Raw genomic sequence first — 12481 nt, 5'->3', positions numbered from 1 at the left:
GATCAGCTGATAAACAACTTCCTGTCCTGTCCGTTTAGTGACCCTGAAGCCTTTTTTCTCCCAGAAACACACGCTGATCGGCATAGCCGATTTTACTACGGGTTTGCAACCCCTACTGTTGGGATGAAAACATTTACATTTTCAAATTAATATAAAAAAACGATTAAATGTTTTCAGAACATTTTAAAGTGATTAGAGTTGTATGTTCTATCATGGTTTGTTGTAGCCTACTCTAATGATTCATTTTTTATTTTAAGATCTAGTATTCATTTTGAGCATGTTTTTGTAAGCAAAAATAAATAAATCACTATCACCCCCAGTTTTAAAACCTAGAATCACCTATGCTGATCGGTGTGCTATTTCAGAGGCGGAGCTGGCTGGGAGGGTGTAGCTGTAACATTGTCTGCATGGTTGATTGAAAGCCATTTTTATACGTTTAGTCTGTTCCCGTGTAATATTATTAATTTGTTTTACGCTGTAAGGACACTGCAATCTTGCAATACATGGAAACTAGTCAGCAGTTAACTAATGCCACCCAGTGTTCATTTATAGAACTTAAATTTGGTTCTGCGTCCAGGGTGATATTTTCTGATTGGTATTTAAGTCTGTACAACTCGAGATAACTAGATGTCTTCCCTCCGTATGCCTGCGCGCGCCTCGTCCACATTCGTCTAGAGCTGGACAAGTTATCCCTTAGCTACTTCTCAGCGTGAGAAATGGTTGAAATGCGTGAGACTTGAGAGCCGTGTGATATTACCCTACAGTAGGCTCATGCGCCCTACATCTGTAGCTGGCTAACTAACGGTACCTACACCACCCGAGTCATACGCAAAAAGGTGCCACCAATAACTTGTTTAGCCTAAAGATCAATGAAACGGACAGGTAAAAGAACAATGCTGTGTTAGAAAAGACAACACAATAACAATCCGTTACTATGACAACACTCTACGGTGGCCTGCTAGGGAACTTAATAAAAGCGAATCTCAAAAAGCTAGCTGGCTCGCTAACAACAAACAGGCCAGCAAGACTGAGTACATATCCGTGCATGTTCTGGCGACAACACTCGGCGTGGATGTCGAGGGACATCGCCAGATAGCAAGTCTCAAGTATAAGCGCCAAACAAAATGAGTCTGTATAAAACAGGATTATGCGACTCGTTACTAAATTGGGTAAGTTTTTGCCGATGCCGTAAAGTAGCGTTTGACTCACTCGGTTAGCCTAGCAGATGACGTGGATTGTCACTATCTCGAAGTGTATAGTCATTCAATAAAAAATATTGCCCAGTAAATGTTTGCTGCAAGTAGCGACCAAAACATATGTGCTATAATTCTGGCGTTACTGTAGCGAAGTGACAACCTTAGCTCATGAAAAAACAAGTTTGAACTAGTTTTAGCTATCTCTACTAGCGTTAGCTAGCTTGTTATGCTAGACTACCTCACCAAAGTTCACCCTCAATGTTTTATTTATTTAGACGCCACTAACTACACAACTTGTTACCCGGTGTCTTTGTTCATACAGTACATTTTGATTTGTTCATAACTTTGTTTGATGACCACAGTTATCATATTCGTTTTTCAGGTACAGAAAGCAAGGGTTCTACGAGTCCATTAACACGAGTTAGTTTGAAAGTTCAAGAAGCTTGTTACGCAATGTGGCCAGTTAAGTCAAAGGTTAAGCCAAAGAGAAAATACACCTATTTGGCTGCGTTTCACAGTCAGCCACTTAGACGTTGTTTAGTTTTATAAATCTATACTTAGACAAGTGTAAATGTTTATTGAACAGTCAAACACCATGCATGTTCAGTATTTCAGCCTAGCTGGCGACTTGCCTTCAAATAATCACGTTTTGAAAACTAACCGTGATGTATCAACCTATCAAAAACTGACCATCGAAAACTGTGAAACGGTGACCAGGGGTCGCTGTTCTAATGGCTTATAATAGCGACCCCTGGTCACAGTTTTTGATAGGTCACCAATTTCGTTACAACACCGGGATGTTTACTCGTTGGCACCAGGGTTTATGTTACTGTGTGGCATGGTGGTGATACCGACAGCCTTGTCTCCTCCTCACAGCTGCAGACGTTCCAGGTGCCCTCCTGCTCCAGCAAGCAGGACCTGACCAGCGGAGTGGCTGTGGCCCACGTGCTCAACAGACTGTAAGAGCTGGGCAATCTTTGTTTACATGTCAACACCCCAGCCTCGGTCATACCCCAGCCTCAGTCATACCTGAGCCTCGGTCATACCCCAGCCTCGGTCATACCCCAGCCTCAGTCATACCTGAGCCTCGGTCATACCCCAGCCTCGGTCATACCCCAGCCTCAGTCATACCTGAGCCTCGGTCATACCTGAGCCTCGGTCATACCCCAGCCTCGGTCATACCCCAGCCTCGGTCAATACCCCAGCCTCGGTCAATACCCCAGCCTCGGTCATACCCCAGCCTCAGCTCCAGTCTCAGTCATACCCCAGCCCTAGCCCTAACCTCAGTCATACTCCATCTCTCTAACCAGGTTTTGCTTATCTCTCTTTACTCTCTTTAGTCATTTGATTGAAGGCTGCGGTTGTGTCTAGCCAATCACAGTTTAGTGATCCATGCAAAACGTTAAACTGTCTCTGTCCTACTGTGAGTGTTAGAGCGAGCAGGTGGGATCCTGATTGATTCAGCTTAATATCTGTCCAAACCAGATGACCTTCAGAACTCACGTGGAGATGTCTGTGTACCTTCTACACACACGCGCACTCAGATACACACAGGAGGGGGGAGGGGTTAGGCAGTCTCCTGGTCTCTCTCTACTGGTCTCTCTCTTTTTCATTGTCAGTCTCTCTCTCCTGGCCTTTCTCCTGGTCTCCCCTCAGTGTGTCAAGTTAACATGATCTCTCTCCTGGTCTCTCCTACAGAGACCCCTCCTGGTTCAATGAGGCCTGGCTGGGCAGGATCAAGGAGGAGAGTGGTGACAACTGGCGCCTTAAGGTATGCATCAAAGTGGGGACCATGGTAACCCCTTGACCTTTGACGTCAGCGCAGAGATGGGGGAACTGTGGTACTGGGTGTAGGAGGTAGTTGTGACTATCTGTTCACTTAGCTAGTTAGCGTTAGCTTCTGTCCTATTAACTCAAATGATTAATGTCAGCTTCTATTAATTTAGCTAGAACTGTCCTGTAAGCTTAGCTTGTTAGCGCTAGCTTCTGTCCCATAAGCTTAGCTGAGTAACGGGGGCTCGTGTGTCTGCAGGTTAGCAACCTGAGGAAGATCCTGCAGAGCTTGCTGGAGTACTACCATGACGTGAGTATGATGCTTCTGGATACCACAAGATGGAGCAGTGAGTAGTGTTGCTCCTGGATACCACAAGGTGGAGCAGTGAGTAGTGTTGCTCGTGGATACCACAAGGTGGAGCAGTGAGTAGTGTTGCTCGTGGATACCACAAGGTGGAGCAGTGAGTAGTGTTGCTCCTGGATACCACAAGGTGGAGCAGTGAGTAGTGTTGCTCCTGGATACCACAAGGTGGAGCAGTGAGTAGTGTTGCTCCTGGATACCACAAGGTGGAGCACCTCTGTCTCGCTCACACTCAGTCTCTGTCTCTGTGTCTCTTTATGTTTCTCACGTACTCTCTCTGTCTCTCCCTCTCTCTCACCCCTCTCCCTATCTGCCCCTCTCCGTCTTTCCCTCCCTCTCCCTCTCCCCCCCCTCCTGGAACAGGTGCTCGGCCACCAGGTGTTAGAAGCCCACCTGCCAGACGTGAGTCTGATTGGGGAGATGGGGGACGAGGCGGAGCTGGGCAAGCTGGTGCAGCTGGTGTTGGGCTGTGCTGTCAGCGGAGAGAAGAAGCAAGGTGACCACCTGTAGGCCCTCCGCAACTCTAGAACTCTAGCCAGCCCTCTGCAACTCTAGAACTCTAGCCAGCCCTCTGCAACTCTAGAACTCTAGCCAGCCCTCCTGAACTCGAGAACTCTAGCCAGCCCTCTGCAACTCTAGAACTCTAGCCAGCCCTCTGCAACTCTAGAACTCTAGCCAGCCCTCCGCAACTCTAGAATTCTAGCCAGCCTTCCGGAACTCTAGCCAGCCCTCTGCAACTCTAGAACTCTAGCCAGCCCTCTGCAACTCTAGAACTCTAGCCAGCCCTCCGGAACTCTAGAATTCTAGCCAGCCCTCGGGAACTCTAGAACTCTAGCCAGCCCTCCGGAACTATAGAACTCTAGCCAGCCCTCTGGAACTCTAGAACTCTAGCCAGCCCTCCGGAACTATAGAATTCTAGCCAGCCCTCGGGAACTCTAGAACTCTAGCCAGCCCTCCGGAACTATAGAACTCTAGCCAGCCCTCCGGAACTCTAGAACTCCTAACAGCCATATAGGAACTTTTTTGTTGTAGTTTGAAGCCTGTCTGGTCATATGACAGAGGGAAGCCTGTCTGGTCATGTGACAGAGGGATATTTAATATTTTGTTACTGCTGTCGGGTTTATTCTATTGTGTGTTTTGTGTTTTTCTATGTATTTAGTAACTGCACAAAGTTTACATGAACACTATATTTTCCCTGGGCATTACAACAGTGAATTTAATTGTCTGCATTGCAGTCTGAATCATGCCGTCTGAATCCACAGAGCAGATCCAGCAGATCATGACCCTGGAGGAGTCCGTCCAGCACGTCGTTATGGCAGCCATCCAGGAAGTGAGTCAGATCAGCCTGTCTTATCACACCAAGTCAGTGAAGTCACATTCACATCCAGGATGGGAGGAGCAGGGACGGGTGGAGCGTATTTAGTAAAGGAGCCCATCCAGAGATATAGATCCTTCTGTGATTGGTTGTCTGACTAGCGAATCACTGCCTATGCTGAATCTCCAGTGTTCTCTGAAGAACAGTTGTCTTACAGAACTGGTAACATGAATAGATCACCTGTTGTCCTCCCTGCAACTCGTCACCTTGTTGTTCTTTGTCCTTATTGTTCTGAGAGAAACTTTAGACAGATAGAGAAAATAAGAGGACATAGGAAGAAGTGAGAAAAAGAAATGAGAGAAAAAGAGCGATGAGTGAGAGGGATGTAAAACATGAATAGATCACTGTTCTTCTCCCCATAACATCACATGACGTCTGTCGTCCTGCAGTCAGAACTAGATAGTGTTCATGACGAAGTTGTTGTTGTTGTGTAGCTGCTCGCCAAGGAGCCATCTGAACCAGGAAGTCCTGAGACCTACGGTGACTTTGACAACCAGGTGAGACTCTCCACACCTGCTCCTGCCTCGCCTCGCCTACTCCTGCCTCACCTGCTCCTGCTTCGCCTTTCCTAACTCCTCTTTTTCTCATCCTCTCCCTCATATCTCTCTCGCTCTTTCTCTCTCTCCATCTCACTTCCTCCCTCTATCTCTCTTTCCATCTCTCTAACTGTCTTTCTCAATTCCGTTCAATAATGCTTTATTGGCATGAATGAGTGATCATTGTTGCCAAAGCCATGTCTGTCTGAAGCGCTCCCCTCACATGGTATCTGTCCCTCAGTCCAGGAAGTATTATTTCCTGAGTGAGGAGGTGGAGGAGAAGGAGGACTTGGGGCAGCGCTGCAAAGACCTGGAACAGCAGGTAGGCTATGATCTTTGTTAACCCCTCTCTCTCTGTGTGTCTCTCTCTCTCTGTTTCTCTCTCTCTCTGTCTCTCTCTCTGTGTGTGTCTGTCTCTCTCTCTCGTCATCCTCTCTCTCTCTCTCTCTGTCTCTCTGTCTCTCTCTCTGTCTCTCTCTCTCTGTGTCTCTCTCTCTCTGTCTCTCTCTTGTCCGGGACTATAATGGTAACATCTCAGTGTCACACTTGAGGGCCATGTTAACAGCTAGTCAGCTGACCAGCTAGGCTGGCTCTGTCTGTAGGGCCCCAGCTAGCATTAGCAGCCGAGTGTGAAGGTTGTCTTGGCTGCTTGTGGTGTGTGTTTCTGCTCTATGTGTGAAGGGCCGTTTTAACAGTGTGTGCTCAGCAGTGTGAAGGGTGTGTGAGTTTCCTTGTTGTTTTAAACCTCTGGTGCTTAGAACTGTTTAGCATTTCTTCTTTGTTTCTCTTGGCTTCACTTTTGTGTGTTCTCTCTCTTCCTCCTCTCTCCTCCCCCGTGTCTCTCTCTTCCTCCTCTCTCCTCCCCCGTGCCGTCTCCCCCCCAGCTCCTGGCTGCACTGGAGGAGCGGTCGTCTCTCCAGGCGGAGGCACGCGCCCTGCGGGAGCGTCTGATTGGTGGAGAGCCTCCGGATGCCGCCACCGCCATCACGGCTAAGAAGCTGCTGCTGCTGCAGAGCCAGATGGAACAAGTCCAGGAGGAGAACTACAGGTGCACACAACCCTCTCTGTCTGTCTGTCTCTCTCTGTCCTGTCTCTCTCTGTGTCTCTCTCTCTGTCCTGTCTCTCTCTGTGTCTCTCTGTCCTGTCCAGGAGGAGAACTACAAGTGCACACAACCATCTGTCTGTCTGTCTCTGTGTCTCTGTCTCTCTCTGTGTCTCTCTCTGTCTCTCTCCTGTCTCTCTCTGTCTAGTGCTCTTTCCTGTCTCGCGCTCTCTCCTGTCTCTCTCTCCTGTCTCTCTCTCCTGTCTTTTTCATCTTATTTGGCTGTTTACATTCTGGTAAAAGTAGTCAAAGCTGTACTAACACTGTGTGTGTGTGCGTGTGTGTGTGTGCGTGTGTGTGCCTCCAGACTGGAGACGAGCAGAGACGACCTGTGTGTGCGGAGAGATGTGCTGGAGAGAGAGATGATGGAGCTGCAGCATCGTAACGAGGAGCTCACCAGCCTGGCCCAGGAGGCCCAGAGCCTCAAAGATGAGATGGACATCCTCAGGTGAGACTAGAGACGGGTCCTCAGGTGAGACTAGAGACGGGTCCTCAGGTGAGACCAGAGACGGGTCCTCAGGTGAGACCAGAGACGGGTCCTCAGGTGAGACCAGAGACGGGTCCTCAGGTGACACCAGAGACGGGTCCTCAGGTGACACCAGAGACGGGTCCTCAGGTGACACCAGAGACGGGTCCTCAGGTGACACCAGAGACGGGTCCTCAGGTGACACCAGAGACGGGTCCTCAGGTGACACCAGAGACGGGTCCTCAGGTGACACCAGAGACGGGTCCTCAGGTGACACCAGAGACGGGTCCTCAGGTGACACCAGAGACAGGTGACACCAGAGACAGGTGACACCAGAGACAGGTGACACCAGAGACAGGTGACACCAGAGACAGGTGACACCAGAGACGGGTGTGCAGGTCTAACAGCTGCCTCCCCCCCCCCCCCAGACACTCATCAGACAAGGTGAGCCGTCTGGAGGCGATGGTGGAGACGTACAGGAGGAGGCTGGAGGACCTGGGGGACTTGAGGAGGCAGGTGAAGCTCCTGGAGGAGAGGAACACTATCTACATGCAGCGCACCTGCCAGCTGGAGGAGGAGCAGCACCGCTCCAGTGCTATCCGCACCCAGCTGGACACCTACCAGAGACAGGTGACCCTACCAGAGACGGGTGACCCTACCAGAGACAGGTGACCCTACCAGAGACAGGTGACCCTACCAGAGACAGGTGACCCTACCAGAGACAGGTGACCCTACCAGAGACGGGTGACCCTACCAGAGACGGGTGACCGACCCTACCAGAGACAGGTGACCCTACCAGAGACGGGTGACCGACCCTACCAGAGACGGGTGACCGACCCTACCAGAGACGGGTGACCCTACCAGAGACGGGTGACCGACCCTACCAGAGACGGGTGACCGACCCTACCAGAGACGGGTGACCGACCCTACCAGAGACGGGTGACCGACCCTACCAGAGACGGGTGACCGACCCTACCAGAGACGGGTGACCGACCCTACCAGAGACGGGTGACCGACCCTACCAGAGACGGGTGACCGACCCTACCAGAGACGGGTGACCGACCCTACCAGAGACGGGTGACCGACCCTACCAGAGACGGGTGACCGACCCTACCAGAGACGGGTGACCGACCCTACCAGAGACGGGTGACCGACCCTACCAGAGACGGGTGACCGACCCTACCAGAGACGGGTGACCGACCCTACCAGAGACGGGTGACCGACCCTACCAGAGACGGGTGACCGACCCTACCAGAGACGGGTGACCCTACCAGAGACAGGTGACCGACCCTACCAGAGACAGGTGACCCTACCAGAGACGGGTGACCGACCCTACCAGAGACAGGTGACCCTACCAGAGACGGGTGACCGACCCTACCAGAGACGGGTGACCGACCCTACCAGAGACGGGTGACCGACCCTACCAGAGACGGGTGACCGACCCTACCAGAGACGGGTGTCTGGTCTGTGCGGTCTGACTGCTCTGACTGGTCTGTTTGTGTCTCAGGTCCATGAGCTGACCTCCAAACATGCGTGTGAAGCTGTGAAGGCAGAGAAGTGGCAGTTTGAATACAAGAACCTGCAGGAGAAGCATGAGGCCTTGCTGATGGACAAGGAGGTGAGGGGGAGCAGGTGAGGGGAGGAGGGGGAGCAGGTGAGGGGAGGAGCAGGTGAGGGGGAGCAGGTGAGGGGAGGAGCAGGTGAGGGGGAGCAGGTGAGGGGAGGGGGGGAGCAGGTGAGGGGAGGGGGGGAGCAGGTGAGGGGAGGGGGGGAGCAGGTGAGGGGAGGGGGGGAGCAGGTGAGGGGAGGAGGGGGAGCAGGTGAGGGGAGGAGCAGGTGAGGGGAGGGGGGGGAGCAGGTGAGGGGAGGGGGGGAGCAGGTGAGGGGAGGGGGGGAGCAGGTGAGGGGAGGGGGGGAGCAGGTGAGGGGAGGGGGGGAGCAGGTGAGGGGAGGAGGAGCAGGTGAGGAGGGGGAGCAGGTGAGGAGGGGGAGCAGGTGAGGGGAGGGGGAGCAGGTGAGGGGAGGGGGAGCAGGTGAGGGGGGGGAGCAGGTGAGGGGGGGAGCAGGTGAGGGGGGGGAGCAGGGGAGGGGTTGGAGCAGGTGAGGGGAGGGGGGGGGGGGGAGGGGAGGGGGGGAGCAGGTGAGGGGAGGGGGGGTAGCAGGTGAGGGGAGGGGGCGGGAGCCAATCTTTGGTTTAGCAATCACCTCATCAGAAGGATTGGCTGTGGTGTGCTGTGTTGTGATTGGCTGTGGTGCGTCCCTAGCGCCTGATCTCTGAGAGAGACGCCCTGAGGGAGACCAACGAGGAGCTCAGGTGTTCCCAGGTGCAGCAGAACTGCCTCAGCCAATCAGGTAACACTCAGCCTTGCATTATGGTCTGGCCTGCGCCACGTTTTAGAATGCGTGTTGCTGCTATGGTAACGCTGCCATAGTAACCGCCATGTCTGCTCCTAGAGGGCCTGGGTGAGGAGTCTGGAACTCTGGGAAACCTGGCCTCAGAGATCATGTCCACCGAGTTCAGGTACGTGGGGGGGGGCGGTTCACCGTGTCTGAGAGGTGTGTGTGTGTGTGAGAGAGGTGTGTGTGGGAGAGAGGTGTGTGTTGACCTGTGTGTGAGAGGTGTGTGAGTGTGTGAGAGGTGTGTGTTGACCTGTGTTTGAGGTGTGTGTGAGAGGTGTGTGTTGACCTGTGTGTGAGAGGTGTGTGAGTGTGTGAGAGGTGTGTGTTGACCTGTGTTTGAGGTGTGTGTGAGTGTGTGAGAGGTGTGTGTTGACCTGTGTTTGAGGTGTGTGTGTGTGAGAGGTGTGTGTGTTGACCTGTGTGTGTGTGTGTTGACCTGTGTGAGAGGTGTGTGTGTGTGTGTGTTGACCTGTGTGTGTGTGTGCAGGGACACAGTGGTGGGGCTGCAGAGGGAGAACAGGGCTCTGGTGGAGCAGGAGGAGGGCTGCAGGCGGAGGCTGGCCCTGCTGGAGGAGCAGCTGGAGGAGACCCAGCGCACACACAACACTCTGGAGACACAGAGCAGGTAGGGGGAGGACCTGGTGGGGGGGGACCTGGTGGGGGGGACCTGGTGGGGGGGACCTGGTGGGGGTGGACCTGGTGGGGGTGGACCTGGTGGGGGACCTGGTGGGGGTGGACCTGGTGGGGGGGGACCTGGTGGGGGAGGACCTGGTGGGGGAGGACCTGGTGGGGGTGGACCTGGTGGGGGGGGACCTGGTGGGGGGGGACCTGGTGGGGGAGGACCTGGTGGGGGTGGACCTGGTGGGGGGGGACCTGGTGGGGGTGGACCTGGTGGGGGAGGACCTGGTGGGGGAGGACCTGGTGGGGGTGGACCTGGTGGGGGTGGACCTGGTGGGGGAGGACCTGGTGGGGGAGGACCTGGTGGGGGAGGACCTGGTGGGGGAGGACCTGGTGGGGGAGGACCTGGTGGGGGAGGACCTGGTGGGGGTGGACCTGGTGGGGGTGGACCTGGTGGGGGTGGACCTGGTGGGGGAGGACCTGGTGGGGGTGGACCTGGTGGGGGAGGACCTGGTGGGGGAGGACCTGGTGGGGGTGGACCTGGTGGGGGGGGACCTGGTGGGGGGGGACCTGGTGGGGGGGGACCTGGTGGGGGGGGACCTGGTGGGGGGGGACCTGGTGGGGGGGGACCTGGTGGGGGGGGACCTGGTGGGGGGGACCTGGTGGGGGGGGACCTGGTGGGGGAGGACCTGGTGGGGGAGGACCTGGTGGGGGTGGACCTGGTGGGGGGGGACCTGGTGGGGGGGGACCTGGTGGGGGAGGACCTGGTGGGGGGGGACCTGGTGGGGGGGGACCTGGTGGGGGTGGACCTGGTGGGGGAGGACCTGGTGGGGTGGACCTGGTGGGGGTGGACCTGGTGGGGGAGGACCTGGTGGGGGTGGGGGTGGACCTGGTGGGGGTGGACCTGGTGGGGGTGGACCTGGTGGGGGAGGACCTGGTGGGGGGGGACCTGGTGGGGGGGGACCTGGTGGGGGGGGACCTGGTGGGGGGGACCTGGTGGGGGTGGACCTGGTGGGGGAGGACCTGGTGGGGGTGGACCTGGTGGGGGAGGACCTGGTGGGGGTGGACCTGGTGGGGGAGGACCTGGTGGGGGAGGACCTGGTGGGGGAGGACCTGGTGGGGGTGGACCTGGTGGGGGTGGACCTGGTGGGGGAGGACCTGGTGGGGGTGGGGGTGGACCTGGTGGGGGTGGACCTGGTGGGGGTGGACCTGGTGGGGGAGGACCTGGTGGGGGTGGACCTGGTGGGGGGGGACCTGGTGGGGGGGGACCTGGTGGGGGGGGACCTGGTGGGGGAGGACCTGGTGGGGGAGGACCTGGTGGGTCTGAATCTGCAGCAAACATTCATACCTTCTCCTGCAGGTTAGACCAGCAGCTGATCAGGGATCTCAGGTCTCAGGTGGAGCGGCTGCAGAGCGCTCTGCAGGAGCAGGGCAGCAAGACTGAGGATGTGAGCTCTCTCTCTCACACACACACACGCATATATACACACACAACTCCTCCGTCTTTTTCTGTCTTCGTACTGTCTCTCCTCTGGTCCAATCAGACACGAGTGTTCTGGATTTGTATTCAGATCTGAACAATCCTGACAAGTAAGGGGTAAGGGGATTTAGAGGGGAGAGATTCTAGAAGGTTCCTGGCTTTCTAAGGCCGGGGCTGAGGGGCCGAGGAGGGGACCAGTCAATAACCGTTTGCTGTGGTGATTCACCTCTAACCCCCCCTCTCTGTCTTTCTCTCTCTCTGTTTTCCTCTCTCTCTCTGTCTCTGTCTCTGTCTCTGTCTCTCTCTGTCTCTGTCTCTCCCTCTCTACATCGCTTGCTTTCTGTTTGTCTCTCTCTCCATTTCTCTCCTCTCTCTCTCTCTCCCCGCCCGCCGACCAACACACTCACCAATCAGGCCATCGTAAGTACGGCCCTCTCCTGCCAGCCTGGCTCATGAGGGCGAGGGGTGTGAGAGGGGTGTGAGAGGGGTGTGAGAGGGGTGTGAGAGGGGTGTGAGAGGGGTGTGAGAGGGGTGTGAGAGGGGTGTGAGGGGGGTGTGAGGGGGGTGTGAGAGGGGTGTGAGAGGGGTGTGAGAGGGGTGTGAGAGGGGTGTGAGAGGGGTGTGAGAGGGGTGTGAGGGGGGTGTGAGAGGGGTGTGAGAGGGGTGTGAGAGGGGTGTGAGGGGGGTGTGAGAGGGGTGTGAGAGGGGTGTGAGGGGGGTGTGAGAGGGGTGTGAGAGGGGTGTGAGAGGGGTGTGAGAGGGTGTGAGAGGGGTGTGAGGGGGCTGTGAGAGGGGGCTGTGAGAGGGGTGTGAGAGGGGTGTGAGAGGGGTGTGAGAGGGGTGTGAGAGGGGTGTGAGAGGGGTGTGAGAGGGGTGTGAGAGGGGTGTGAGAGGGCTGTGTGAGAGGGCTGTGTGAGAGGGCTGTGTGAGGGGGCTGTGAGAGGGGGCTGTGAGAGGGGGCTGTGAGAGGGGGCTGTGAGGGGGCTGTGTGAGGGGGCTGTGTGAGGGGGCTGTGTGAGGGGGCTGTGTGAGGGGGCTGTGTGAGGGGGCTGTGTGAGGGGGCTGTGTGAGGGGCTGTGTGAGGGGGCTGTGTGAGGGGGCTGTGTGAGGGGGCTGTGTGAGGGGGCTGTGTGAGGGGGCTGTGTGAGGGGGCTGTGTGAGGGGGCTGTGTGAG

General features: G+C 55.8%; 1 protein-coding gene across 2 annotated transcripts in view; it reads left to right on the top strand.

Moving 5' to 3' along the window:
- The first annotated feature begins 990 nt into the window (after positions 1–990).
- LOC134035937 (protein Hook homolog 2-like) overlaps positions 991–12481 on the top strand; it is a 16277-nt gene continuing 4786 nt past the window's right edge. For both annotated transcript variants that reach the window (XM_062480517.1, XM_062480508.1), the window contains exons 1-16: positions 991–1169; positions 2073–2155; positions 2895–2967; positions 3229–3279; positions 3694–3826; positions 4593–4660; positions 5140–5202; positions 5483–5563; positions 6126–6289; positions 6651–6791; positions 7238–7439; positions 8317–8427; positions 9074–9161; positions 9264–9330; positions 9697–9834; positions 11188–11275. In XM_062480517.1, coding sequence (XP_062336501.1) covers positions 1125–1169; positions 2073–2155; positions 2895–2967; positions 3229–3279; positions 3694–3826; positions 4593–4660; positions 5140–5202; positions 5483–5563; positions 6126–6289; positions 6651–6791; positions 7238–7439; positions 8317–8427; positions 9074–9161; positions 9264–9330; positions 9697–9834; positions 11188–11275 — 1596 coding nt within the window. In that variant the 5' untranslated portion in view covers positions 991–1124. The remainder of the gene's footprint in view (positions 1170–2072; positions 2156–2894; positions 2968–3228; positions 3280–3693; positions 3827–4592; positions 4661–5139; positions 5203–5482; positions 5564–6125; positions 6290–6650; positions 6792–7237; positions 7440–8316; positions 8428–9073; positions 9162–9263; positions 9331–9696; positions 9835–11187; positions 11276–12481) is intronic.

The sequence above is a fragment of the Osmerus eperlanus genome, chromosome 2 (genome assembly GCF_963692335.1).
Source record: "Osmerus eperlanus chromosome 2, fOsmEpe2.1, whole genome shotgun sequence".
Lineage (NCBI taxonomy): Eukaryota > Metazoa > Chordata > Actinopteri > Osmeriformes > Osmeridae > Osmerus > Osmerus eperlanus.
This window is presented reverse-complemented; position numbering and strand designations above follow the sequence as displayed.